The following is a 27,628-nucleotide window of genomic DNA, read 5'->3' as shown; positions in this document are numbered from 1 at the left end:
TTTGTATCTGGATATTCACAGCTGAAAGAAGTGCAGGATGAAATCCTGGTCAAAAATGGGGAAATTAAAGTTTTGCGAGAGTCGTTGCGACAAAGTGAGCATGATCAAGAGCATCAGAGAAGATCTTATTTGCAACTTGAGAAGGAGAAAGCCCAAGCCCAGAGTGAGAAAGATAAGGAATTTGCTAAAAAGGTACAGTGTGAACATTATTAAAATGTTAATTTTAATGTTTTTTTTTCTTGGCTGGAATGAAAAATGATGAGTGGAGGATGCTAACGATAGACTTTTTTATAGTTAAAAAATAAAATAAGTCTCTGGCTATGTGGCAACTGTAAACATTTGTACTACCAAATTAAATATTTTAATGCATCTCTTTTTTTGTGTCCTAGTTACAATCTTTGCAATCTGAGCTTCAGTTCAAAGATGCTGAAATGCATGAAATGAAAAACAGGTTACAGAATTGTGAAAGACTGTCCAGGTCTGCAGCAGCTTCCACTCCCTGTATAAGGTATGAAACTAGTAGTAAAGTTTGGGGGCATGTTACATGACCTTTTTCTAGTGTACCCTTCCTGGTGGGTGGCTTCTGCATAAATGCTTACAGCATGTGCTATATATCCTTCAGAGAATGACGTGGCTTAATACATGCCAACGCCTGTTGCTGGACATCTCCTCCCTGAAAATCTTAACTGAGATCTAACACATGATAAAAAAAATGTTTGAAAATATAAATAAAATGTCACCTTCTACTAAGCACGTATTTGGTGTTAAATACCCTTATCCCTTAGACTGTAAGTGATTAATGAAGCAGGTATTAAATGCAGCCTTTCTAAGTTTTGCCTCATTGAAAAAGTTTTCAGCATTCATATGCCAAATCCTGAAGATGAATTCAGTGAGGCTGTTTCCCCTGTTCAGATTTGTCTGCCCAGTATTCCATTACCTGATTATTATCTAGTAAAAATGTTTGTCTGAAATGGGAAACAGGATTCTGGTGAGAGGTTTGTGAAGTATTACAACACCTTGCTGGAACACTCCCTAGAGTAGCCACGCACTCTCCAAATACCCTGTAACATAACATAACTGCAACAAGTATTATGGGTAAACTCTCCCCTGGTGAGCTGTAAATCCATTTCACTCTTTCATTAGACAAGGCATTCTTCCTGCTTGTTCCTACTGTGGTGTGTAGGGGTAAAGTGGCCTTTCTCAGAGAAGTGTCTGGTTTACTTTAGAGTTTAGGTGCCTAAAGGTAGGATAAGGAGAGAATTGGGAGAAAGTTCAATAGAGAGAACAGAATTGCTCAAAGCAGACTCCTCAAAATGGTATTGTGTGCAAAAAAAGCATCACTATGAAAAGTTGACTGAGGAAGCCACGGTAGGTCGCTGTCCAAATTGTTTAAAGAGACAAGGTGTCTTCTCTATTATGCATAGTGAGAGAAGCCCCCATCTTCACTGAAGATATTACCTGTATTGGGGAATTCATAGGGGCACAAGCTGGAAGTTTCTTCTTTATTATGTTGCTGCATCCAGCTAGATGTGTGGAATATGGCATATGAGTAAGTTGGAGTTAAGCCAACAGATTGTAATTTGGTTGAGTTTCCATTGGATCCTTATCCAGCTGGTTTTGTGACGCCACAACAATTATTGCAATGGTAGTCAAAATCATCATAAGTCGTAGCCTTGTAACAGGGGCAGCATGTATATATTTAATACCTCCATTAGTGTCTCCATAGCTCAAAATTGCATTACGAATTCTAGTGTACCCTACTATTTATAAACCCATCTCAAATGTTTCATTAATCGCTAAAGTTATGCAGGCTGTTGTCTGTCAGCAACTGAAGAAACATATTGAGTTCCACCAGCTTTCAGGCAGTCATTGGGCTGGTTTTCTGCAAGCCCAGGGGATTGACCTTACCTTTGTGGACATCCTCTCAACTCCTCCTGACACGAGATCTATGCGTGTGCACACATAATGCCAGCCTCGTCACACACCACCATTTGTCTGTGCCTCGGCATCAGACTTCAAAGGCTGCCGCTCCCCCGCTACAGCAATGCCGAGAGTTTGTTTCTGGACAAATGTGAAAGCCTACCGTGCTTGTTTACAGTAGCCTTGCTCCTCAAATGCTGTTGCTGTGTTGCCATCTCTCTAGTTGGCATTTCCTACGGGCCAACACAGCCTCGCACACACACTGCGCATCCTCTTTAACAATGCTTGGGAACTAGTATGTTGCCCTCCGAGCAAGCATTGTTAAAAATTAAGTGTGGATTATGTGAGAGGATGTCTCGGCCATGTAATCCTCTGTGCGAAATTAAAACCTTAAATACATTAACATGAACCCCCGCACTCGTCCATGAAGCGCCATTTTCCAACAAATAGCCTGCGTAAACAAACTTTCTTTTGTTGCACTACGCCCGCTTCACGGACTGGTGCCGCAGTTCATGTAAATCTTTTTTACGTTTTACTTTCGTACTGCGGATTCACTAAAAAAACAAAGGCCGCTTGTATTTTGGCACCCACACCTATTTTCTGTCGCAGCCCGATCCTGTAACACAGATATGCAAAGGAGGCAAGGTTGGAAGGGTGGGAGACCCCTGGCATGAGGGAACAGTGGCTGACTGCAGAAATGGGGGTGACCGGTAATGCCAATTTCATTACTTTTTTCCCCGTGGGCTTCACCTTTTTATCCAACATTGTTTTGTAACAATTCCACATATTTTAACAGGTGTTGGGACGATTCGGACTGTCAACATGCCTGAGTGGCATGTCAGTTACAAATATGCATGCAAAAAGCATTTCATTTAGTGGAAGCTTGCGTCTTCAGAAGCTCTTAATCGCGTGACAGCCACTCCAAAAGAAGTTCACGACATGTACTAAAAGATGCAGCAATATGTTGCTGCAATCCAGGCCACCCCAGGAATCTTTACCCCGGATGCCATCAGACCAGTGCACGCTGCAGCCCCGTCATCTGTGCTCATTGCACTCTTTTTGCTGACTCGTGTGGTTCTGATAAATGGCTCTGCTGTGTGCACCTAACCGTTGATGTCTGCCTTGATTTCTGGGCCCTAAACTAAATTTTAATATAGATTGCCCGATCCAACAAGCAAGATGTGCAGCTTCCAAGCTTAAAAATACCATTTGATTTTTGGTTTTATAACATTTCTTAAACACTAAACAGATGTGCATTTATTGCAGGTACTCATGAAGTATTGCCACGGTGACACGGTCTGGAAGAATGCGGTATAAAGTGATCTTTACACTCACAGCTTCCTTTACAAATGACCATTTGCTTCTCTGTGTGTAGCAGAGGTTAATAATACTTGCCATATATAACACTTTATATCGTGCCCGTGCCCTTTCTGTCTGTAAAGGACAGGGGCTAACATTACCCAATGTAAGGGTACCCCATTTAGCCACCTCGGACTGTGGAAAGACTAGGCCGTCTGTGTTGGTATTGGAACTTGTGGCATGCAGACCACCACATGCATTGCATCGCCTGTCACAGAAGCGATAGTGCAAATCATGGCAGTTCAGCTCTTCTCAGTTTAGTGTGAGGGGGGGGGAAAGGAGGACGAGGAAGGTTTACTTCTTATCTTGTTGCTTAGTTCTTCATACCCCACATCTGTTGATTCTAAGCGCTATTCATTGCAGGTATAATTACCCTCTTTTTTACGATAATATGAAAATTATCAGTAGCATGAAAGCTGAGTACATAATGGCTGCATTCGAACCCTTGTGCGTTGGACTACCCTATTCGCCAGCAGCTAGCGCTCAACTTCCTAAGCCAAGCACACATTTGCAACCACAAAAAGCACGCTTATTTGCCTTGTCCTTCTCTGCTTCTCTTCCCATCACTCCAGCCTTCTCCTGACTGTCCTCTCATGGCTGCCTCCCCTTCACTCTTTGCCCCGAGGAACTCTATCTTCCTGTGCCGCATAATTAAAGAATGTTGAGCTTTTGTTCGTTTTTGTCAAGTGCGGGTTTTACAAACGCTGATGCACAGAGCCAAGCCCTGAAAATTTTTGCAATGTAAATTATGTAACAAGACCTTGTAAAATATAGCAAACTTTTAAAAACCAAAGGAAGAGTATTTCTTTAACATGCAGAACCTTTTTTCTTAAATCACATTTACTTTCCACTTGTTCTATTATGTTATCACTACTATTATACTGCAATACTGTGTCTCTTCGTTTTATCTTTGCCATCACTGCTATTACACTACAACGTTATACACTGCGCTGTACCTCCGTCATCACTACTATTACACTATGACATTGTGCCCCTTTGCTCTACTCTTAGCTCTGTATTATGACAGCACTGACATGTACAAATATGGCGATTAATGTGCTTCGTCGTCGCTAACACTGCTGCTTTATAGTGCATGGCGTAGTGGTTAACTTGTGAACAGACTCATAAACACGGGGTAGCATTCAATGTTACACAGCACGTGGTTAGCTGGCGGCATGCCTCGTTATTTCTTGCTTTCCTGCTTTATTGTGAAGGCATGAGCGGCTGCCTCACTTGCGCCATGTTCCAAAGCACCATTCTGCCACTGATACTCTGCTAATATTGCAAGGAGTGGTAAATACAAACTACACAGGCTTATAGTGAAATTGTGTAAGCATTTATAAACTGCCACATAACTCATCAACAACATTTGCAGATGTTCGCACAATATCTATCTTGCTTTAGCACTTCGTCCGCCCAGAATGGATTCCCGAATACAGTTCTGCTTAACCTCACTGTGTTGAGCGAGTAAAGTAAGTACATTAGCGGCTCCCCCATCTTCCAAAGCCCCCTTATGCCAGAGATACTCGGCTCATATTGCAAAGAATGATGTAAAAGGTGCTGCTAACACTTGTGTGATAATAGCGTGAACGAAATAAAAACTGCACAAACATTGTGAAATTGTGTAAATGCTTATGTTCGAGGCATGTGGGCTGCTGAATTCATATCTGTGCATAGATCGCCGCCTAGTGTTGGGTCCGGATGATTGCACATTGTTGTCCTGGAAGAGTCTTCGAAGTATCACGAGATAGGTGGCTCCTCCCCTGGACTACAGTGCGCATGGGCATCGACTCCATCCCCAGATTGTTTTTTTCCGCCATTGGGTTCGGATGTGTTTCGGTTCCCTCTGTCGGGATCGATAGTTCTTAACTTACTTTGCTCGAGACCAAAAGGTCTTTAGGACTTGCGTCGGTATTGTCTGTCATTCGGGTTCGTAGTTTCCTCGGCTCCGAAACAACACTTCCCTTCCGCGTGCTTTCGGCGCGGACGGGCCTACACGACGCTACAACTTACTTCCATCATGGAACGAAGTCCATTTAAACGGTACCCGGTGTGTGTCTCGAAGTAGCCGCATATCGACGTACACCCGGTGTGCAATAAGTGTTTGTCGCCGGACCACGACGAGGCCAAGTGTATGGCCTGCTCCAAGTTCCGGTCAAAGAAGACACTCAAGCTCCGTCGAGCTGCGCGCATGGAGGCCCAGCGATCGGCACCACCTCCTGCAGACATCTTCAACACGGAGGATGTCGGGGACGACACTATCCAGGAGATCACAGAATCTAACCCGGCGTCGGAGGTCGAGGACGACTACGACGCGGAAGACGAGGATTTCGATGAAGTCGTCGAGGAGGTAGGGGACGACGACGGGGCCCTTGCCACCGTAGAGGATAGCTCGGACGAGGAGCTTCCTCAGACTGACTCCGGGGCCAGCCACCATTCTAAGGCCCAGACTGAGGGATCGCCTTCGGACATTACCCAAAGCCTTGAATCCCGTCCCACGGCTCCGCCTTCCGGCCCGGCCACGGACATTGATACGGCACCACTCACGGTACAGAAACCGAAAGTGAAACCATCGGTCTCGACGCCAGACTTACCGAAAGCGATAGTCACGCTGGTCGGGTCGAAGACTTCGGAGGCCTCGGCGCCGAAGAAATCCAAGATGGCCGTCGAGCTCAAGGGCCACACCAAAATGGCCGACCCAAAGGCTACTGTATCGAAGCCGAAGGTTAAAAAGACCGATGCAGCTGCATCGGCGCCGAAGACGGTCGACGCACATAAGAGTCGCCTCGATCCCAAGAAGGCCGACGACCATAAGAAGGCCACTCTCGACCCAAAGAAGCGGCAGGACGACCCCAAGTCTCTCACTGCCTCGCTTCCACTCGACAAGGCCAAGGGGGCAACGACGTCGGCTCCGAAGACCGCGTCATTGATCACCGTCCCAAAACCAGCTTCAGAAGACTCTCTCGAGCCGGTGCGTCCCTCCGCCTCGTTCACTAAAAAGGTTACGGAGTCCCTTCAACGTATTAGGGAGGGGGCCACAGCAGTCGAGCCGAAGGACCCTGTGCCGCCCAAGCCTCTTCAAAAACCGGCAAAGACGCCAACGCCTATTCTGTTCACGTTGCCGCCAAAGACGGCGCGAAAGCTTTCACAGCAAAACCTGGGGCAGGAGTGCCCGTGAAGATGTCCTCGATGCCGAAGGCATAGTTAGTGGTCCCAAGCCCACGGCACCGACCGCTGGCAGAAGAGGAGCGTCAAGAAGTCATCATCGACGCCAACACGGGCAAGCTCTCTCTCTCCTTAAGAGAAAGATCACCCCTGAACCACAATTGGAGCATTACCAAATTCCACTTAAGAAAAAGATGGACTCTGCTGGTGCCTCTGCCTCTATGGAGCCTGTATCACCACAAGCCCATGAACTTTCACCCACTCATTCCCACGTGGAGGAGGGTGACGGCAACGACGAGGATGAGTATACCTATCCAGTCTACTCAGACCCAGAAGATGTGACTGAGCCATGGTCTGCTGGTGGCGATCCTGGGGACCCGCATTCGGGGCAAGAGCCTCAGCTTTTTTCAGCCAAGACTTCCCCAACAGAAGACTCTGCAGCTTTCAATGCACTCATTGAAAGGGTTGCAGCCAATCATGACGTCGATCTCCATGCTGACCCTGTGGACGTCGACTTCCTCTTTGACACCTTTTCAGTCTCTGAAAAAACTGTAAAACTTTGCCAATGCTAAAAGGGGTGCTGAAACATGCAGCAGAAGTCTTCAAGGAGCCCACCCGAGCAAGAGTCATCAACCCACGTATCGACAAGAAGTACAAGGCAGCGCCCACTGATCCTACTTGTATCAAAGGACAGTTGCCTCTGGATTCCCTGGTTGTCTCCAATGCACGCAAACGAGCCAACTCACAAACTACGGGTGATGCTCCTCCCCCAGACAAGGAATCAAAAGTATTTGAGGCTTCGGGGAAAAGGGTGGCAGCCAACATATGGCGCATATCCAACACACAGGCGCTACTGGCGCGTTATGACCGGGCACACTATGATACTCTAGAGACCCTTTTACAGCACTTACCCGATCAATATAAGGAAGCAGCAGAAATGTTGATACAGGAGGGGAAGCTTATCACCAATGCTTCGATTAAGTGCGCTCTGGATGTGGCTGACACCGCCTCAAGAGCAATTAACACTAGCGTTCTACTTCGTAGACATGCATGGCTCAGGATATCCGGTTTCAAGCCAGACATTCAAACTACCATCTTGAACCAGTTATACAACAAGGAGATTTTTTCATTTACCAGGGAAATAGGGCGCACACCTGTATGTCCGCAAAGTAGAGAGCACGGTGAGGTGGTTGGTACAGGCAAAAAGGGCGAGCGGTAATCTCACACAACCGCTCAAGGTTGGACCAAGAGGATCCACACAAATAACAATAGAACAACAATGCCCCTGCACTATACAAATTTAGAACATTATAGTGATGATATTGTAGAAAGCGACGATCAGTTAGTATACATCCACACTTTCGGAGTGACTTTAAGAGAATCAAATATCCAAGTTCAGGTACAAGAGTTCCAAAAAAAGAAGAAATGTTCTGTTCCTGGTGTTAAGTAAATGTTTTATTGTTCCTTTGATAATGCCAAAGGAACAATAAAACATTTACTTAACACCAGGAACAGAACATTTCTTCTTTTTTTGGAACTCTTGTACCTGAACTTGGATATTTGATTCTCTTAAAGTCACTCCGAAAGTGTGGATGTATACTAACTGATCGTCGCTTTCTACAATATCATCACTATAATGTTCTAAATTTGTATAGTGCAGGGGCATTGTTGTTCTATTACCATCTTGAACCAGACGGTCAACCCAGACCACCTGTTTGGCCCAGAGGTTGATACCACCCTCGAGAAGATGTAAAAGGACACCGACACTGCGAAGTCTATGGGTGCCTTGCAGTCCCAGCAGTTTCGGGGTGGTTCCTTTTGGCGCTCCAATAATAGAGGCACCTAGAGGGGTCAACTGTCGCAGTCAACACAATTCTACAAGAGCAACACCCAACCTTCCTATACCAACAAGGGTCGGGGTGGATACCGTGGCAACAACGTCAAAGGCAGAGGACGTGGAAATAACAGCTCCAGGTCCTCCACCACCAACAGACAGTAACGCCTTGTCACTGCCCCCCGACCACGCAACACCGGTCGGGGGGAGACTCCAGCAGTTCCTGCCCATGTGGAAGTCCATCACCACGGACAGGTGGGTCAGATCTCTTATCCAATACGGTTATTGTCTGGAGCTCACATCCACTCCACCCAACATACCCCCAAGGAACCGTCCTATGTCCGGCGAGCACTTGCACTTGTTGCAGCAAGAAGTCAACGTCATGCTGCAAAAAGGGGCAATAGAGCTCGTGCCCCTGCAGGAAAGAGGTACGGGAGTTTACTCCCTGTACTTTCTGATTCCAAAGAAGGACGGATCCCTCAGGCCCATCCTAGACCTCAGACCGCTCAACTTTTACATTCTGTCAGAACATTTCCATATGCTCACGCTGCAGCAGGTTCTCCCACTGCTTCGGCAAGGGGACTTCCCAGCAACTCTGGACCTAAAGGATGCGTACTTCCACATTCCACTGCATCCTTCACACCGAAAGTACCTCAGGTTCACCATTTAAAACCAGCACTACCAGTGCAAGGTTTTGCCTTTTGGGGTCACCACCGCGCCCAGGGTTTTCACAAAGTGCCTGGCGACGGTGGCGGCGCATCTAAGACGTCAAAACATCCACGTCTACCCCTATCTGGACGACTGGCTCATTCAGGCGAAGTCGGCCCAGCAGTGCGCCGACCACGTGTCCCACACCATTCATCTTCTGCACGATCTGGGGTTCTCACTGAATTACCCAAAATCCCATCTCCAGCCCGTCCACATACGGCAGTATCTGGGTGCGACCATAAACACTCTGGCGGCCACAGCGCAGCCGAATTCAGTGAGAGTCAACAGCATTCATTCGCTGATCCAAAGATTCAGACCTCAACACTCGCTTCCAGCAAGAGTGTTTATGCAGTTGATAGGCATGATAGCCTCCTGCATCTCCATAGTCCCACACGCGAGACTACATATGCGTCCGCTTCAGGAGTGCTTAGCACGTCAGTGGACTCAGGCTCACGGGCAGTTACAAGACCTAGTGTTGGTGAGCGGTCGGGCATACAACTCTCTGCATTGGTGGAATCCACAAAACCTTTGCAAGGGCCGACCGTTTCAAGAGCCTGTGCCGCAGATTATCCTGACAACGGACGCTTCTCTCCAGGGATGGGGAGCGCATGTACTCCAATACACGGTGCAGGGACTATGGACGCTACAGCAAAGGAAGATGCACATCAATGTACTGGAACTGATGGCGATCTTCATGGCCTTAAAGGCATTCAAAGTACATCTGTGCAACAAGGTCGTGTTGATCCGGACGGACAACATGACGGCCATGTACTACATTCAGAAGCAGGGGGCACACACTCTCCGCAGCTGTCTCATCTGGCTCAGAGCATGTGGAAGTGGGCCATTCAGAGGAACATTTTCCTCATGGCAGAACATCTCCCAGGCAAGGACAATCAAATGGCGGACCTGCTCAGCAGGCACAGCCACCAAATGCACGAGTGGGAGATACATCCATCAGTACTCCAACCGTACTTCCAAAGGTGGGGTCATCCAGAGATGGACCTGTTCGCCACAAGGGAGAACGCAAAATGCCAAAGCTTCGCCGCCAGGTTCCCACACCCGCAATCGCAGGGCAATGCGATATGGATGAACTGGTCAGGCAGATTTGCGTACGCTTTTACCCCAGCACCTCTGATACCGCTGGTGGCGCGCAAGCTCAGGCAGCACTCGATGACTCTCATCCTAGTTGCTCCAACGTGGGCTCGCCAACCATGGTACACCACGTTTCTGGAACTTTCCGTGGTACCGCATCAAAGGCTTCATCTCACACCCAGCCTTCTGACGCAGAGCCATGGCGACATTCAGCACCCAGATCCGCAACAGCTCAACCTGGCGATCTGGCTCCTGAAGTCCTAGAGCATGGGTACTCACAAACTTTCTCTCGGGGGCCAAATTTAAAGTGTGGTTTGTGTCCGAGGGCCGCACCGGTGGGGGCGGGGTCAGTGGGGAAGGGGCGGGGCTAGAGCAACAAAAAAAACTGTGACCATGAGGTTGATCATAGGTCCCTGCAGCGGACGCCTTCGTCCACTGAGCCACCAGACTCAGCATAGACACACATCTCTCTCCCTCTCCCTCTCTCTCTCTCTCTCCCCCTCTCTCCCCCTCTCTCCCCCCTCTCTCCCTCTCTCCCTCCCTCTCTCCCCCTCTCCCTCTCCCTCTCTCCCTCCCTCTCCCTCACCCTCTCCCTCTCCCTCTGACTCTCTGTCTCCCTCTGACTCTCTGTCTCCCTCTGACTCTCTCTCTCTCTCTCCATCTCTCCATCTCTCCATCTCTCCCTCTGTCTCACTCACTCTGACTGTCTCACTCCCTCTCTTCCTCTGTCTCAGTCACTCTCTCTGTCTCCCTCCCTCTCTCTCCCTGTCTCTCCCTCACTCTCACTCTCACTCTCTCCCTCCCTCTCCCTCTCCCTCCCCCTTTTCCTCTCCCTCTCTCTGTCTTTCTGTCTCCCTCTGACTCTCTGTCTCCCTCCGACTCTCTCTCTCCATCTCTCTCCATCTCTCCCTCTGTCTCACTCACTCTGACTCTCTCACTCCCTCCCTCTCTCTGTCTCCCTCCCTCTCTCTGTCTCCCTCCCTCTCTCTGTCTCCCTCCCTCCCTCCCTCTGTCTCCCTACCTCCCTCTGTCTCCCTACCTCTCTCTGTCTCCCTACCTCTCTCTGTCTCCCTCCCTCCCTCTGTCTCCTTCCCTCTCTGTCTCCCTCCCTCCCTCTGTCTCCCTCCATCTGCCTCCCTTTCCCTCCCTGCCTTGCTTTCCATCCCTCCCTCGCTCCCTTTCGCTCCCTCGCTCTCCCTCCCTCCCCCTCCCTCCCCCTCCCTTCCCCTCGCTCTCCCTCGCTCTCCCTCCCTTTCCCTCCCTTTTCCCTCCCTTTCCCTCCCTCACTTTCCCTCTCCCTCTCTTTCCCTCCCTCTAGCTCTCCCTCCCTCTGTCTCCCTCTCCCTCCCTTTTCCACCCTCTGTCACCCTCCCTCTGTCTGCCTTCCTTTCCCTCCCTCCCTCCTACTTTAACAAAGGTAAGGTCCATCAGATTGGTTTCGACGTCTTCAGTGAATTTGGACATCCGAAGACAAATATGCAGATAGATACAAATGGATGTCCTCATAGTATGGGCAACGGAGTAGAGCTGTGTCCAGTCCAGAATTAATGGCATGGCTGGAAGCATTCTGACAATCTGCATTGACCTCCTGAAATGCTCCTCCCCCCCCCCTCCCCCCCCCCTCTTCCACACACACATACACACCTTCCAAGGCTTTCTTGGGAAAATGAACATTCTCTCTAGCTCTCTTTTGTGTATTTTTGTCGTAACCTTTAACATATAATTCAATATTGTTAGGCAACCTAGGGCTTAAATTAGTAAAACTGGGAAATAAAAATAGAATTTGTTCCTAACAGGATCCACACAAAAAATGTAATGCCTGAAGGTGGGACACCCTCACCGATGCCGAGAGTGCAGCAGTGCTTGCCTTGAGGGAGTGACACCCTTCATGCCGAAAGTGCAGCAATGCAGCTGTGCGTGGGGGTGTGACACCCTCACCGATGCCAAGACTGCAGCAGTGCTTGAGGGAGTGACACCCTCCATGCCGAGAGTATAGCAATGCCCGGGGAGGAGAGGGGGCGGGGGGGGGGGGAGGTGACTCCCTCACCGATGCTGAGAGGGCAGCAGTGCCTGAGGGTGAGACACCCTCACCGATGCCGAGACTGCAGCAGTGCCTGAGGGTATGACACCCTCCATGCCGAGAGTATAGCAATGCCCGGGGAGGAGAGGGGTGGGGGGGGGTGACTCCCTCACCGATGCCGAGACTGCAGCAGTGCCTGAGGGTATGACACCCTCCATGCCGAGAGTATAGCAATGCCCGGGGAGGAGAGGGGGTGGGGGGGGGTCACTCCCTCACCGATGCTGAGAGGGCAGCAGTGCCTGAGGGTGAGACACCCTCACCGATGCCGAGACTGCAGCAGTGCCTGAGGGTATGACACCCTCCATGCCGAGAGTATAGCAATGCCCGGGGAGGAGAGGGGGTGGGGGGGGGGGGTGACTCCCTCACCGATGCCGAGACTGCAGCAGTGCCTGAGGGTATGACACCCTCCATGCCGAGAGTATAGCAATGCCCGGGGAGGAGAGGGGGTGGGGGGGGGTGACTCCCTCACCGATGCTGAGAGGGCAGCAGTGCCTGAGGGTGAGACACCCTCACCGATGCCGAGACTGCAGCAGTGCCTGAGGGTATGACAACCTCCATGCCGAGAGTATAGCAATGCCCGGGGAGGAGAGGGGGTGGGGGGGGGGAGGGGGTGACTCCCTCACCGATGCCGAGACTGCAGCAGTGCCTGAGGGTATGACACCCTCCATGCCGAGAGTATAGCAATGCCCGGGGAGGAGAGGGGGTGGGGGGGGTCACTCCCTCACCGATGCCGAGACTGCAGCAGTGCCTGAGGGTATGACACCCTCCATGCCGAGAGTATAGCAATGCCCGGGGAGGAGAGGGGGTGGGGGGGGGGGTGACTCCCTCACCGATGCCGAGACTGCAGCAGTGCCTGAGGGTATGACACCCTCCATGCCGAGAGTATAGCAATGCCCGGGGAGGAGAGGGGGTGGGGGGGGGGGTGACTCCCTCACCGATGCCGAGACTGCAGCAGTGCCTGAGGGTATGACACCCTCCATGCCGAGAGTATAGCAATGCCCGGGGAGGAGAGGGGGTGGGGGGGGGTGACTCCCTCACCGATGCTGAGAGGGCAGCAGTGCCTGAGGGTGAGACACCCTCACCGATGCCGAGACTGCAGCAGTGCCTGAGGGTATGACACCCTCCATGCCGAGAGTATAGCAATGCCCGGGGAGGAGAGGGGGGGGGGGGTGACTCCCTCGCCGATGCCGAGACTGCAGCAGTGCCTGAGGGTATGACACCCTCCATGCCGAGAGTATAGCAATGCCCGGGGAGGAGAGGGGGTGGGGGGGGGGGGTGACTCCCTCACCGATGCTGAGAGGGCAGCAGTGCCTGAGGGTATGACACCCTCCATGTTGAGGCTGCATCGGTGCCTGGGGGAGAGGGGGAAGAGGGGGAAGAGCGGGGGACACCCTCACCAATGCTGCGAGGGCCTGGGGGTGAGAACCCTCACCGATCCTGAGACTGTAACAGTGCCTGAGGGTATGACACCCTCCATGTTGAGGCTGCATCGGTGCCTTGATGGCTTGTTTTAAAAGGCTGTCTGCAACCAGAGCTCGACTCGGAGACTCTGCTGCCTGTGGGGGCCGGGCGATTTCCGCCGTAGTCAGAGTGGGGCTGGAGGGGCGCTGAGAGGTGAAAATAGCCTCATTAACATGCTAATGTTCAGACTATTAGCATGTTAATGAGGCTATTTTCACCTTTCAGCGCCCCTGCAGCCCCACTCTGACTACGGCGGAAATCGCCCGGCCCCCACAGGCAGCAGAGTCTCCGAGTTGAGCTCTGGTTGCAGATAGCCTTTAAAAAAAAAAAAAACTCGGGTAGATGTCTGAAAGGTCCGCGGGCCGCCAGAGAAGGCTTGCCGGGCCGCCAGCGGCCCGCGGGCCGTACTATGAGTACCCCTGTCCTAGAGTTTGGCTACCTCAACCTTCCTCCCAATTGCATGGACATCATTCGGGAGGCTAGGAAGCCCACTACTAGAGCATGTTATGCGGCAAAATGGAAACGGTTTGTCATCTATTGCGCAAACCACAACATTGATCCACTAGATGCTTCTATTCAGAACATCATCTGTTACCTGTTCCATCTATACAAGTGTAATCTGGCATATACTTCCATTCGCATTCACCTGTCTGCGATGGCCGCTTACCTCCAAATTAGACAGCACCTTTCACTTTTCAAAGTGCCTGCCATCAAAGCATTTCTGGAAGGCCTCAAAAGAGTCATTCCGCCACGGACTCCACCAGGTCCTGAATGGAACCTCAATGTGGTTCTTACAAGACTGATGGGTCCTCCCTTTGAGCCACTACATTCCTGCGAGATTCAGTTCTTGACATGGAAAGTGGCTTTCCTTGTAGCAATTACATCGCTACGGAGGGTTAGTGAACTGCAAGCCCTCACAATCCAAGAGCCTTTCTTCCAAGTTCATTCAAACAGGGTAGTGCTCCGCACTAACCCTAAATTTCTACCCAAGGTTGTGTCTCAGTTCCACATCTACCAAACCATTGAGTTGCCGGTGTTCTTTCAAAATCCAGAGTCACTGGCAGAGCGGATGCTCCACACCCTTGACGTTAAACGGGCCCTAATGTATTACATCGATAGGACCAAGGATTTTAGAAAGACTGGGCAGCTTTTTGTTGCCTTTGCGCCACATCACAAAGGTAACCCTATTTCCAAGGCTGGTATTGCTAGGTGGATCGTGAAATGTATTCAAATCTGCTATGCAAAGGCAAAACACACTCTTACAATTCCACCAAGAGCCCACTCCACCAGAAAGTTGGGGGCCTCTATGGCTTTCCTTGGAAACATTCCCTTAGAGGACATATGTAGAGCAGCCACATGGTCTACCACACACACATTTACTAAGCACTACTGTGTAGACGTGCACTTCAAACAGCAGGCAGCTGTAGGGCAGGCTGTTCTCAAGACACTTTTCCAAACTGCTGCAGCTGGCACGGGCGGCCGCCGCTAATGGAGGGACTGCTATGTATTCTATGCACAGATATGAATTCAGCAGCCCACATGCCTCGAACTGCAAATGCTACTTACCAGTATGCATCTGTTCTTGGCATGTAGGGCTGCTGACATTCATATCGCCCGCCCTCCTCCCCGGCGCCTGTAGCAGCTGCAGTGTTCACATATCATTTCATGGCATGGTCATCATTCACTGAGTTTCACTCCATCTTGGCCACAATGGCTAAAAACAATCTGGGGATGGAGTCGATGCCCATTCGCACTGTAGTCCAGGGGAGGAGCCACCTATCTCGTGATACTTCGAAGACTCTTCCAGGACAACAATGTGCAATCATCCGGACCCAACACTAGGCGGCGATCTATGCACAGATATGAATGTCAGCAGCCCTACATGCCAAGAACAGATGCATACTGGTAAGTAGCATTTGCAATATTCATGTTGTATTATGTTTAGAAATATTGCTCTACCCTCGCAATAGCTGCTATCGGACTACCACAATGTGTCCTGTGCTGCATCTTTGCCATCACTAATATCACAGAACAACACTGTGCTCATTCGCTCTATCTGCCATCACTGCTAATATTGCAACACCATTCTCTACTGCTTCATCTCCACCAACACTGCTATCAAAGTACAATACCGTGCCCCTCAGCTGTATTCTCGCTATTACTATTATCACACCACAAAACACCATGATCCTCTCTATCCCCGCCATCACTGCAATCGCTCTACAACACTGTAGCCCTTCGCTATATCCTTACCATTACTACTATCACAAAACAAAACACTGTGCCCTCTGCAGTATCTCCGTCATTACTGCTATCACCCTACCACATCGTGCCCCTTAGCTGTATCCTTGCCAGTACTATTCTCACGTAACAAAACACCCTGCTCCTCTGCTCTATCCTCTCTATCAATGTTATCATATTGCACCACCATGCCCCTTAGCCCACACACAACCACACACACACACACACACACACAACCACACACCAAGATAGCAAAACAAAACATAGCATAGCATAGCATAACAAAACATAGCATAACAACACAACAAAACATAGCACAGCATAACAAAACAAAGTATAGCATAGCATTACAAAACACAACAAAACATACCATAGCATCACAAAACATAGCCTAGCATAACAAAGCAAAGCATAACAAAACAGCATAGCATAACAAAACACAATAAAACCTAGCATAACAAAACATAGCATAACAGCATATCATAACAAAACAATGCATAGCATAACAGCAAAACCAAACCTAGCATAACAAAGCATAGCTTAACACAACACATAGCATAACAAAACATAGCATAGCATAACAAAACATAGCATAACAGCATATCATAACAAAACAATGCATAGCATAACATAGCAAAACAAAACCTAGCATAACAATGCATAGCTTAACACAACACATAGCATAACAAAACATAGCATAGAATAACAAAGCATAGCATAGCAAAACACAACAAACATAGCATATCAAAACAGCATAGCATAACAACAAAGCATGGCATATCATAACAAAATACAACAAATCATAGCATAACAAAGCATAGCATATCGCAACAAAACAGAGCGTAGCATAGCACAACAAAACATAGCACAAGAAAAATCATAGCATATCAAAACAAAGCATAGCATAACAAAACACAACAAAAAATAGCATAACAAAGCAAAGCATAGCATGGCATATCATAACAAAACACAACAAAGCATAGTATAGCATAACAAAACATAGCATAACAAAACATAGCATAACAAAATAAAGCAAAGCATAGCATAACACAACAAAACGTAGCATAGCAAAACATAGCATAGCATAACAAAACACAACAAAACATAACATAACAAAATATAGCATAGCATAACAAAATATAGCATAGCATAACAAAACAGCATAGCATAGCAAAACAACAAAGCATAGCATAAAACACAGAAAACAGCATAGCATAACACAACAGCACATAGCATAACATAACAAAACATAGCATAGCATAACAAAATATAGCATAGCTAAACACAACAAAACAGAACATCATAACAAAGCATAGCACAGCATAATAGAACATAGCATAGCATAACAAAACACAACAAAGCTTAGCATAGCATAACATAGCATAGCATAGCAAACGTAGCATAGCATAACAAAGCATAGCATAGCAAAACAAGGCATAGCATAAAACATAGCATAACAAAACACAGCATAGCATAACCAATCAAAGCATAGGATATCAAAACATAGCAAAGCATAACCAAGCCTAGCATAGCAAAACATAGCATAACAAAACATAGCATAGCATAACAAAACACAGCACAGCATAGCATAGCATACCAAATCAAAGCATAGGATAGTAAAACAGCATAGGATAGTAAACCAGCATAGCATAACAAAACAGCAAAGGATAGCAAAACGAAAAATAGCATAACTAAACACAACAACACATAGCATAACAAAACATAGCAAAGCACAACAAAACATAGACAAAACACAACAAAAATAGCATAGCATAGCATGCCAAACACAACAAAGCATAGCATAACAAAACATAGCATAGCAAAACAAAGCATAATAAAAAACCCCAAAAAACACAGCCTAGCATAACAAAACCTAGCATAGCATAACAAAACACAGCATAACAAATCAAAGCATAGGATAGCAAAAGATAGCATAACCTAACAAACCAAAACATAGGATAGCAAAACAAAACATAGCATACCATACAGCATCACTCAGCATCACTCAGGGGCGCCACAACATCACTATGTGCTAAGACAGCATCACTCGTTCGCCACCACAACATCACTCAGCGCCACCACAGCATCAATCTGTGCAACCATTCAACAACACCTGGTTCAAATATGTTCTCTCAATGTTTCAAGCTTTATTACAAATGTCACAAAAAGATGTTAATATTTCACTTCTGTTCTTGGATTTTCATCACAATAAAATACACTGAACATAATCTTCACAAAAGTTATTTACAAAAGTTTAAGCTATTGCCATTATAAATTACAATAACTTTTATTTGAGTATTCATTATTAAAAAAAAAAAGCCATTGTTATTTGTAAAATCAATATATGTAAGTCACGTAAATACAACACATATTGCATTACAAATGCTATAGGTGTCACATTTGCGAAAGTTATAACTATTGGCATAGTAAATGACAAATCTATTAATTTTGCTATTTTCAAAACCAACACATAAATAAAAAATGTGATATTTACAATACCAATAGCTCAAACTTTCCTAATGCAAGACCTATTGCATTGCAAATGCATGTTGACAAACTCACCCCCACCTTTTGCCTGGTAACTGATGTGATTTTGACTGGAAGTGCACTGGGTTCCTGCTAACCAAGTCTCCAGTGCCAGAGCTCTTTCCCAAAACTGTACAATTGTTTCCCTAATTGGTAAAATGTTTAGCACCCTCTGTAGGTCTCTAGTAAATGATACCCCTGGTGCCTAGTGCCTGAGGTACTAAAGAGGGTCCCTATAGGGCTGCAGCACTAATTGTGCCACCCTAAGGGACCCCTCCCAAGCACATGCAAGGCTGCTATTGCAGGCTGCGAGTCTTGGTGCAGACAAAAGTGAAAACAAATGTCACATCTCCCTGTGTGACATGTGCCCTAAGACTGCATGTGACATTTGTAAGTCACCCCCACAGCAGGCCTGACTGCTCTAAGACAGGGTGCTGAATATTACATGTGAGTGCTTTACCAATACCTGCACCTTAGAGGTGCCCCCTGATAACCTACCAGCCCCCTGGACTGGTTCCTGCCGGCCTGGCACCTGAGACACTGTTCTGACCTCCTAGGGTGATAGTGTCTACTCTAAGGAGGCCCAGAACAAAAGCCTGTCTGGGAAGAGGGTATAACACTCCTTCCCACAGGATGCCCTGCTGTTTAGCCTCCCCAGGCCGGTAACCTTCAAAGAGCTGCCGCCTTTGTAATGAGAGTCTGGCTCCCCTGACAGGAAAGGAAGCCACCCCCTCTTTGTCCAGGACTCCCTTGGCACCTGGACAGTGGGGAAATTAGCTAGTCAACTAGGCGTGCCACCTCCAGGCTAGTATCACCCCTAAGGTGGGATAGACTGATTGATACAATGTTTCAGAAGTACCCATCTTTGTGATAGTATAATTCTGGGACAGGGTTATACCTACCTCCAACAGGAAGTGGTCATATAGGGGGCATAGTTACCCCAAGGATCAGTAGCCCATTGGCTACTACCCTATACTTCCCTAAATTCAGTATTTAACGACCTACGAAGGAGGAAAAGAAGGGAAGCCTGAAGAGAGCACCTGACAGCACTAGTCCAGCTAATCTGTCTGCCTCTCTTCGTCTAAACTGCGGCAAAGACTTCTTGTCCTGCAGCTGTGTGCCTCCAAAACCTGGGATGACTGCCTGCCTTCAATAAAGACCAAAACGTTTTGAAGAACAGTGGCACTGTTCCCTGCCTCCTGCAGAAACTCCAATAGAAAAGACTCTGAGGAATATAGAACTGCCAAAACCTGACAAATGAAGCCACCAATTCACCTGACGCTCACAGCTCAAGCCGAAGTGGGCCAACGATGTCATCAAGGTCCACCAGCTCCCCAGAGCCCAAGTCCTTTGTGGTTCCACACCTTGTGGACCCACCGACTTCGTCTGTAGCATCTGCGCGCAAGAAAACCCGATGCATAAAGTCATCTCTGCATCCTTCGACCCCAGACCAAGGAGAAGAGGAACAAAGGTGTCCCTAGGTCCCTGATCACTGCAAGGCCTGAGCCCTCCTTTTGGTTCAGCCGGACTGGCCTTCTAGCCAGAAACTGCAACCTCTTTTGCAGTGACCGATCTCCATAGAATAACATTGGGCTCCAAACGCTGTTTCGGACCCTGCACCAGGCCGCCCTCGTACCGCTGTTGGTGCTGACTTGGACCTTGCTCACCGCTTACCTTAACTCCTGAATATTGGTTCTGTAAGTCGCTGTATTATACCTGTTTGCAAAACTTGTTCTGCCTTTCATAGGGTCATATTGCCAAACTCAAAAATTGCAGAGTCCACTTGTTGAACTGAAAAGAATTTATATTTTAAAACGTACTTACCTGAATGATTACTCTCTGATGCCTAAACAATCAACAAGATACTTGCTAATTTTTATAAATTGGCGTGGATCTCCTTCTTGAGTTGCGTGCCTCATTAATTGATCGTTGTATTTGCAGATGTCTTGCACTCCTCTTGGTTCAGCCTAAGGCTGCTCGAACACACTACCCCTAATAGAGCACCTTGGGATAGCTATAGCAACCCCCAGTCCACTTATAAAGGAACCCCTGGACTCTTTACACGATATATCAGATCACTGATACATCGCATAAAGAGCCAGCTTCCTACAATCACCAAGAGTTCATGTAATTACTTCCCGTCAGATAAGTGGCAAATTATCTGTCTCTGCCATCACTTCTGATGCACAACTTATCCTAACTGTGGAGTCCCTCCGGGATCCTACATTTCCCCATCTTTTTTTCCAAACATCCACACACACCTTCTGCCTGGGGTGCTTACAAAACCTCAATTAAAATATCAGATGCCTTCATATGATGCCCAGTCATTAGTATGTGGGGTGATGGGAGTGAATAATGTATTTATAAGCAGCACAGCATAATGATGCTGAATTATTCAAAGACCAAGATCTTTGCAAGTTCTGTTGCAACAATGTGTTTGTTGCTTCAGTAGCCCACATCACAGTTAAATCCCACAAGAACACCACATCTGAGAGTTAGTCAGTGCTTGCAATTTCTAAATAGAGAACAAAATAAATATTCTGCAGTTCCTGAACTATCAATCTTGGGCAGCCGAGATGGAGGATATGATCTGTCCTATAGAGATTATTGCAGCTCCATTGATGTAAGTTTTTTGAGGTGTGCAAGTGCCTGGCAGCAGACGTGGGAACTCCAGCAGTGTGTTCAATTTGTAATGATAATCCATGTATTCACATGTCTCTGACTCATCTGCAATGGTTTGAACGCTGCAAGAGTGAAATACAAGGTACTTTCGATGACTCTCAGGGCTACAGGGAGCAGTAGCCCTCAGTATCTTAGGTGTAAGCTCTAACTCTATCTGCTGCATAGAGGCTAATGTCCTCTCTTTTTTTGTACTAGATATCGATTTTAGTGTTCTGCATTTTTCTTCACATTGTGGAACAACGTAGCTAATGCATTATCTGCCACATCACATATAAGGGTGCAAAATTCAAGTCATACTATTGTTTATGTTATGATTATACTTGTATCTGCCCTTTATTGTATTTCTTATTACTTTAGAAAGACTCATGGAGGTTGTTCATCAGGCTGGTGCTTTAAATTTGAAGTTAATTATTATCCTGTGTCCAAGTCCTGCCGCTATTCGTCATATCCTCTTGTTCTCTCAGCTTTTTATTTCCTTACTTAAGGACCATTCTCTTATGTCTCTCAACTAACCATCTGCATTAGGTGATTTGGGGCTTAGCCAGTGTGTTGCCAGTTGCCTTTTAGCTAATTGGAGAGTAAACTCATTAAACGTTCTTGTTTTCTTGTCCTTTGACCGGCCAGCTTCTATTCCCAGTTAGTACATTTGTGGCTGTAATGCTAATTCTTCCATCTTTGTATCTGATCACTTATTACCTCAAGTATTCATGCATCTACGCACAGTCCCATGTCGCATGATAACAAGTTGCTTCCAATTGTTTACATTTGGGACATTCAACCCTCTTGGTTGGGTCAAATTAGTGCTGCACTCTCAAGCCACTCGCACTGCAAGTTCTCCATTTTCACTTTGTTTCCTGTCCCATACTATATTTATTAAGTGTAAGTCTTGGAATTGAGACCATACCACTGTAAGAAATTGGGTTGTCAATTGAGGGGGGATGTGAGCCATTCTCAAGCAACAGCCTCCTATTTCCTCATCAGGGTGAATCACTAAAGTCACTAAATCAATCTGTGCTTAACTCTTTGGTAGCTTGGCACAAAAGCAGCCAGCCTTAACCACGAGGCAGTGTGTAAAGTATTTATGCAGCAACAAACAGCAATAAAGTGACAATACAACACAAGAAAAATCCTACATCAATTTAGAACAGTAGAGTAAAAAGTAGTAAACTATTTCACACCAAAAGTTAAAAAAAAATCTGTAGAACTGTAGCTATTCAGTTTTAAAGATGTAATGGCGGTATAGCTCCTAAAATTACAAAGCGCCCATCTCTGTTATCTGGTCGTGCGAGACCAGGCGAAAGTCACAAGATCAGGTGGACCGCAATGGAGTGCAGGCCAGATAGAGGGACCAGGTCAGTACTGCTGAAAAAGTTGCCTCCTAAACTCAAGCGCAAGGAGTTCCGTTAGCAGTTGAGGAGGCCGTGAGAAGCAGGGAGAGCATCGGGGATGGTCGTCACTGTGGTGCAAAGAGCAGGCCAGGTGTTGTGGACAGTCGTCACTGTATCACAGAGATCATATCTGGCGCCACAACGGTCGATGCTGGAGCTTCTCGTTGGCAGTCACTGCAGGCCGTCGATGCAGTAGCGTAAAGTGCAGATCTCACGTTGCTTGGGTTGCTGTAGCGTGAAGAGTCTCGTCACCGGAGCTTTGCGTTGCTGGGCTGCAAGATCTTGGCTCAGACTGGCCCGTTCACGAACAGCCCAAAGCTGCAGGATTTTTCATTTTCTTTTAGGTAAAGCTCAACTTATGCCACACCGAGGGTCCAGGACCTGAGGGGCACCTCTTGGGGATCAGAAACTCACTCCAGCAGAGGCTAGCAGGGCTCGGGAAGGTCCAGTAGAGCAGGTCAGCTGTTCAGTTGCAGGAGTCCTCTGGACCTTGTTGTGTAGGGTGCAGGTCCAGTCCTCCTCCTCGATCAGCAGGGCAGGACTCGAGCAGCAGGGTAGTCCTTTGGCAACAGGGCACTCCTTTGGCAACAGGGCTCTTCTTATTTTGTGGTATTCATAGGTCCAGGAGTGTACTGAAGAGTGGGTCCTCTTTTTACCTGCTACCCAGTTTGAAGTGTAAGCAAATTCTGGAGTCTCCATCCCCCCCCCTCCCTTACAGACGTGTCTGGGAATTCCTGCCTCCTGTCATAGTCCCAGCATGTCTGCAGGGAAAATAGATTAGGATGAAGTCCTTTGTGTGTGAGCTTAGGCAGTGTCTCTGAAGTGATAGTTTGGCAGGTAACCACTCCGCCCGCTCATCAAGTCAGTGTAACCCCTCCTGCTGGCATCCAGACCCTCTGCTGTGTGGCTGTCTACGCGGAATACACGAAGACCCCTGTCCACTACACCTAGCCTTGTGACTCAGGTACAGGTTGCTGGCACCAAAAGACGATCAAAAAATTTCAACTTTCTAAAAACTGACTTTACCATTTAAGAGGGTATTACATTATAATTCCTCAGAGACCAAACATGACACTCCTACCTTCTTCTAATCTAAAGTTATAAACACATTACATGTAAAAAGGTAACCCAAGTTCTTTTATGGGAGTGAAAAACGGATTTAAGATATTTTCACTGCCAGGACATGTAAAACTTAAGAGCACATTTACAAATACAACGCACCCTGCCATATCGGTTGTTTAGGGCCTACCCTAGGGGTAACATATTTATTAAAAAGGAAGGTTTAGGCCTGGCAAAAGGTTTATTTAGCCAGGTTGAAATTGTAGTTTAAAACTGAACGCACACACTCAAATGCCAGGCCTGACACATGTTTAAAAAAGCAACTTAAGTGGATGGCACAATATGTGCTGCAGGCCCACTAGTACCATTTAACTCAAAGGCCCTGGGTACATTTAGTACCACTTTGCTAAGGAGGGACCTACAAGTGGTGGGTGTAAGCTAATTTGAACAGGTTTAAAGCAGAGAGCACAAAGACTTTAGCACCAGTTAGAAGTGTAAAGTGCACAGAGTCCTAAAAGCCAAGAAAAATTAATTCAGTAAAATCCGAGGCTTGAAAGCCAAAAGTTTGGGGTGACCTTGAGAGGGCCAGGTCCAACATTCACATTGGAGCAAGTATAAACACCTGGGGAAGTACTAACATTTTAGTTCTTGCTAAAATCCTTCCGGCTGCCAAAAAAGTTGAGTTGTCCAAAATGCCCATGAATTTAGTTCTGTCTACTTTAATTTATCAGATGTTACTCAGCCATCTATTGTCTGTATGCGTCACCATAATCTCTAACTCGAAAGCAATCAAGTTGCAACAGTATTTCCAATGCCAGTAGATTGTCTTACTTTTGTTTCAATGCTTCTGGTGTAAATGCACAGTTTTTGTTTATTTCTACACAATCCAGTTTGATCCCCAAACTTCTCTACTACATGCACCACAATCAATGCTCCTGTGTTAAACCAGTCCGTTTTGTAAAATATTCCAGGAGGTCGTCCACATACAATGTGGTAACAGGCTTCGATTGCTGATCTCTGTTGCCCAATCACTCTGCTTCTCCCTCTGTTTGCAAGTGAGTGGCTCTATTGCTAGGACAAATAAGAGCAGTGACATACAACATCCCAGCCTGGTTTCTCTTTCTGATCTCCACTCCTGTGATATAGAATCATTCTTTCTGACTATACAGTTTGAGTCTCAAATGGGACGATGAGGGACTGGTAGATTGCCAGTGCCTACAACTCCTTGACAAGTGTGTGACTACATGCGTATCCCCGTCTTCATGTCCTAGATGCATAAATACCCTGAAGTAAGGGTTTCAATAATAAACCGAACAGGTCATATGAACATATTTTACACTCCTTAGTGTGATGCATGGTATGAACGCGATAAAAAAAGGTTACCAAATCAATTCAAACCCTGATGAAGGCTCATGGAGAAGTGTGTTTTAGTTTAAATGGTGAGCTTTATTTGCACTAGAAAGAATATAAGATACCTAAATTAAATTCTCTGTATTAATTCAAATTATAGAATCGCTTTTGCACTTCTATTGTGTAGTGTGGGAATAACATTGTTTGGAAAATCACATTATAGAAGCACAATCTATTCAAGATTCTTTTCTTCCCCTTGCTTTCTACAAAATGACATGTCTTTATTTCAGCAGATGAAATATGATCTTTTTTTGGGACGCTTCAGACAGATGTAGGGTCACTCAATCAGAAAGAAATTTGACTGTCCTTTCTCATAAGTAATCCAGTCCTCTGATGTAGCTCCAGGCATTCGCCACCCATTTTCTCCCACAGTCCCACCAGCCTTAAAATTATTTCTTCTGGACCTCCACTCTGCATCTTCTCTATTTCCAAAGTGTTTTTCTCGTTTATCAAGCCATCCACTCTCTTTTGCAGCTAAACTACTGTCTGTTACGTCAGTCACCTGAATTTCAACCCCTGCAACGCTTTCAGTTATAATTTTTCAGACCAACTCTCCACACAACTTTTAGTGTGGCTTTGTCTTAGTTCTTTTCCTGTTCTTTCTGCATGTTTGTCTCCCTTCGACTGACTTTGTATTTGTATTTATATTTATTAAGTGCAACTTTCTTGCCAGGGCACATCATGGCGCTACGAAAGTGTTGTCCTGATAAGAAGAAGGTGATTTTGGACAGTTTAGAGGGGTTTGACCTCAGCCAGGATGACAGTAGGTATCTTTGGCTATGTTCTAGGGAAAATCCAGGTTTTCAATTTCTTCCTAAAGGACAAATATTCGTCCCTTAGGCGAAGGTCTAATGGTAGTTTGTTCCGGTGAGCGGCCACCAGTATAGAAAAGGATCCACCTCCTGCTCCTACCTTCTTGATCCGTTTGATCTTGGCCAGGGCACCATGGCGAGATCTCAGATTTCATGTAGGAGTATAGGAGTCTATTTTATCGTGCAAGTTGCGGGGGCCACTCTTATGTAGCGCTCTCTGTGCATTACACAGGAGCTTGAACTTAGCCCTTTGGCGTATGGGCAGCCAATGCAGTTCCCTCAAACTTTCAGATGCTGCGCTGTATTTGCTTTTATTGCAGACCAGTTTAGCAGCAGCATTCTGGACTACCTGTAGTCAGGGAAAAAAAGATACTCTGGCATGCCCACATAGAGCGCATTCCCATAGGCAAGTCTGCTATAAAGTAAAGCCGAGGTAATTGACTTTCTACAGTTTAAGGGGATCCATGAAAAAAGTCTTCATAGTAGTTTCAGCATAGCAAAGCTTTTACTGCACAGCCTCAAACTTGATCTTGCATTCAGTTCATTATCGATGAGTATGCACAAACGTTTTGCTACTCGCTTGGGTACTGGGGCGGCTCCTAGCGCCCGTGGTCACCAGGCGTTGTCCCAAACTAAGTGTATTTCACTGAGAGGCAGGATCTCAGATTTTTCAGCATTTAATTTCAAACAGTGTTCCATCATCCAGGTTGCTGTTTCTTGAGACAGTTAATTAAATTATTTTTGGTATCCTCATGCTTTTCTTCAATGGCAATTAGCAGTTGCGTATCATCCGCCTAAGAGCAGATATTAAGGCCCTTTCCTGCTAATCTCAGCTAAGGAGGAGATGTAAGCTTTGAAAACGGTGGGGCTCAGGGAGGCGTGGCTCCGTATTTGGATTTTTGTGTTTTATTTTGTAGGCAAGAGGTGAACCACTGCAGAGCTTTCTAATGTATTCCTTTTTCATGTAAGATACTCAGCAGGTGGTCAGGAGACACAGTATCAAAAGCTGCCGTTGGGTCCAAAAGGATCAGTGCAGCAGCTTTACCTTGGTCCACCGTGGATCTAATGTTGGGGCACTATTTGTGGTTTATCATTTACCATCTTGTCTTCCTTCTACTTTGTTTCCTCTTCATAGCCCGAGTGACTATTCCACACATTCCTCATTGATTCGTGCCTGTTTGCCCTTTACTCCTATAGCACTACAGCGCAGCCGTGTCTGCCCCCCCCCCAATCCAATAATCCACAATTCTCTGGTATGTAGGAAGCTTTGCTATTTAATGACTTATTCATCTCTTATTTTCTGCCATCTCACGTGCATGCTCTTACACTCACATGCGGAGCCTGAGGAAGCCTTTCTCCTTCCTCTGTATGGTGACATATATGCTTTCTTACACCATATATATTTTGTTTACTGAAACCAGGTTTTGCTGTGCAATTCAGTTTCCTCACTTCTCTTCTCCTTTTTCCTTCTCCTAATTAAAATTCCTACACTGATATTCTGGTAGGTCCTTCTGAACTGCCTTTGAATCTCCCACCTTACGGCCTCTCTGCCCTACCGTTCAGTCTGCACCATGGCAGGTCTAGTAGGCACCTCTGCTTGTTGTACACTGCCGCCCCACACCATTGCTTTCTCTGATCTCTTTCATGCAGTTTTGCTACAATTTCCTTTTTCCTCCTGGGCACCCTACCAGCACCTTCATGTCCGACTGTTTCAAGGAGCTGGCCATTTTGATTCTCACTCTGTCTGTCACAGGGGGCTCCGATTCAGTTGCTCACGTTTTGGCCATAACGGACAGCAAGAAGAAAGACATCCAAGTCATCTTACATAGCATTTTGCTTCTAGTATGCAGCAATGTTTAATTCATCTGTGGATGGGCATTTTATGTTGTGA

The 27,628-nt window shown here is 46.8% G+C and overlaps 1 protein-coding gene across 2 annotated transcripts in view; it reads left to right on the top strand.

Moving 5' to 3' along the window:
• Positions 1-27,628, top strand: part of ATRIP (ATR interacting protein) — a 310,304-nt gene that overhangs the window by 61,373 nt on the left and 221,303 nt on the right. For both annotated transcript variants that reach the window (XM_086938928.1, XM_086938927.1), the window contains exons 4-5: positions 22-192; positions 390-508. In XM_086938928.1, coding sequence (XP_086795054.1) covers positions 22-192; positions 390-508 — 290 coding nt within the window. The remainder of the gene's footprint in view (positions 1-21; positions 193-389; positions 509-27,628) is intronic.

Source organism: Lissotriton vulgaris, chromosome 9, assembly GCF_964263255.1.
Source record: "Lissotriton vulgaris chromosome 9, aLisVul1.2, whole genome shotgun sequence".
Lineage (NCBI taxonomy): Eukaryota > Metazoa > Chordata > Amphibia > Caudata > Salamandridae > Lissotriton > Lissotriton vulgaris.
Note: the sequence above shows the minus strand (reverse complement) of the source record. Positions and strands in the feature narration are given on the sequence as shown.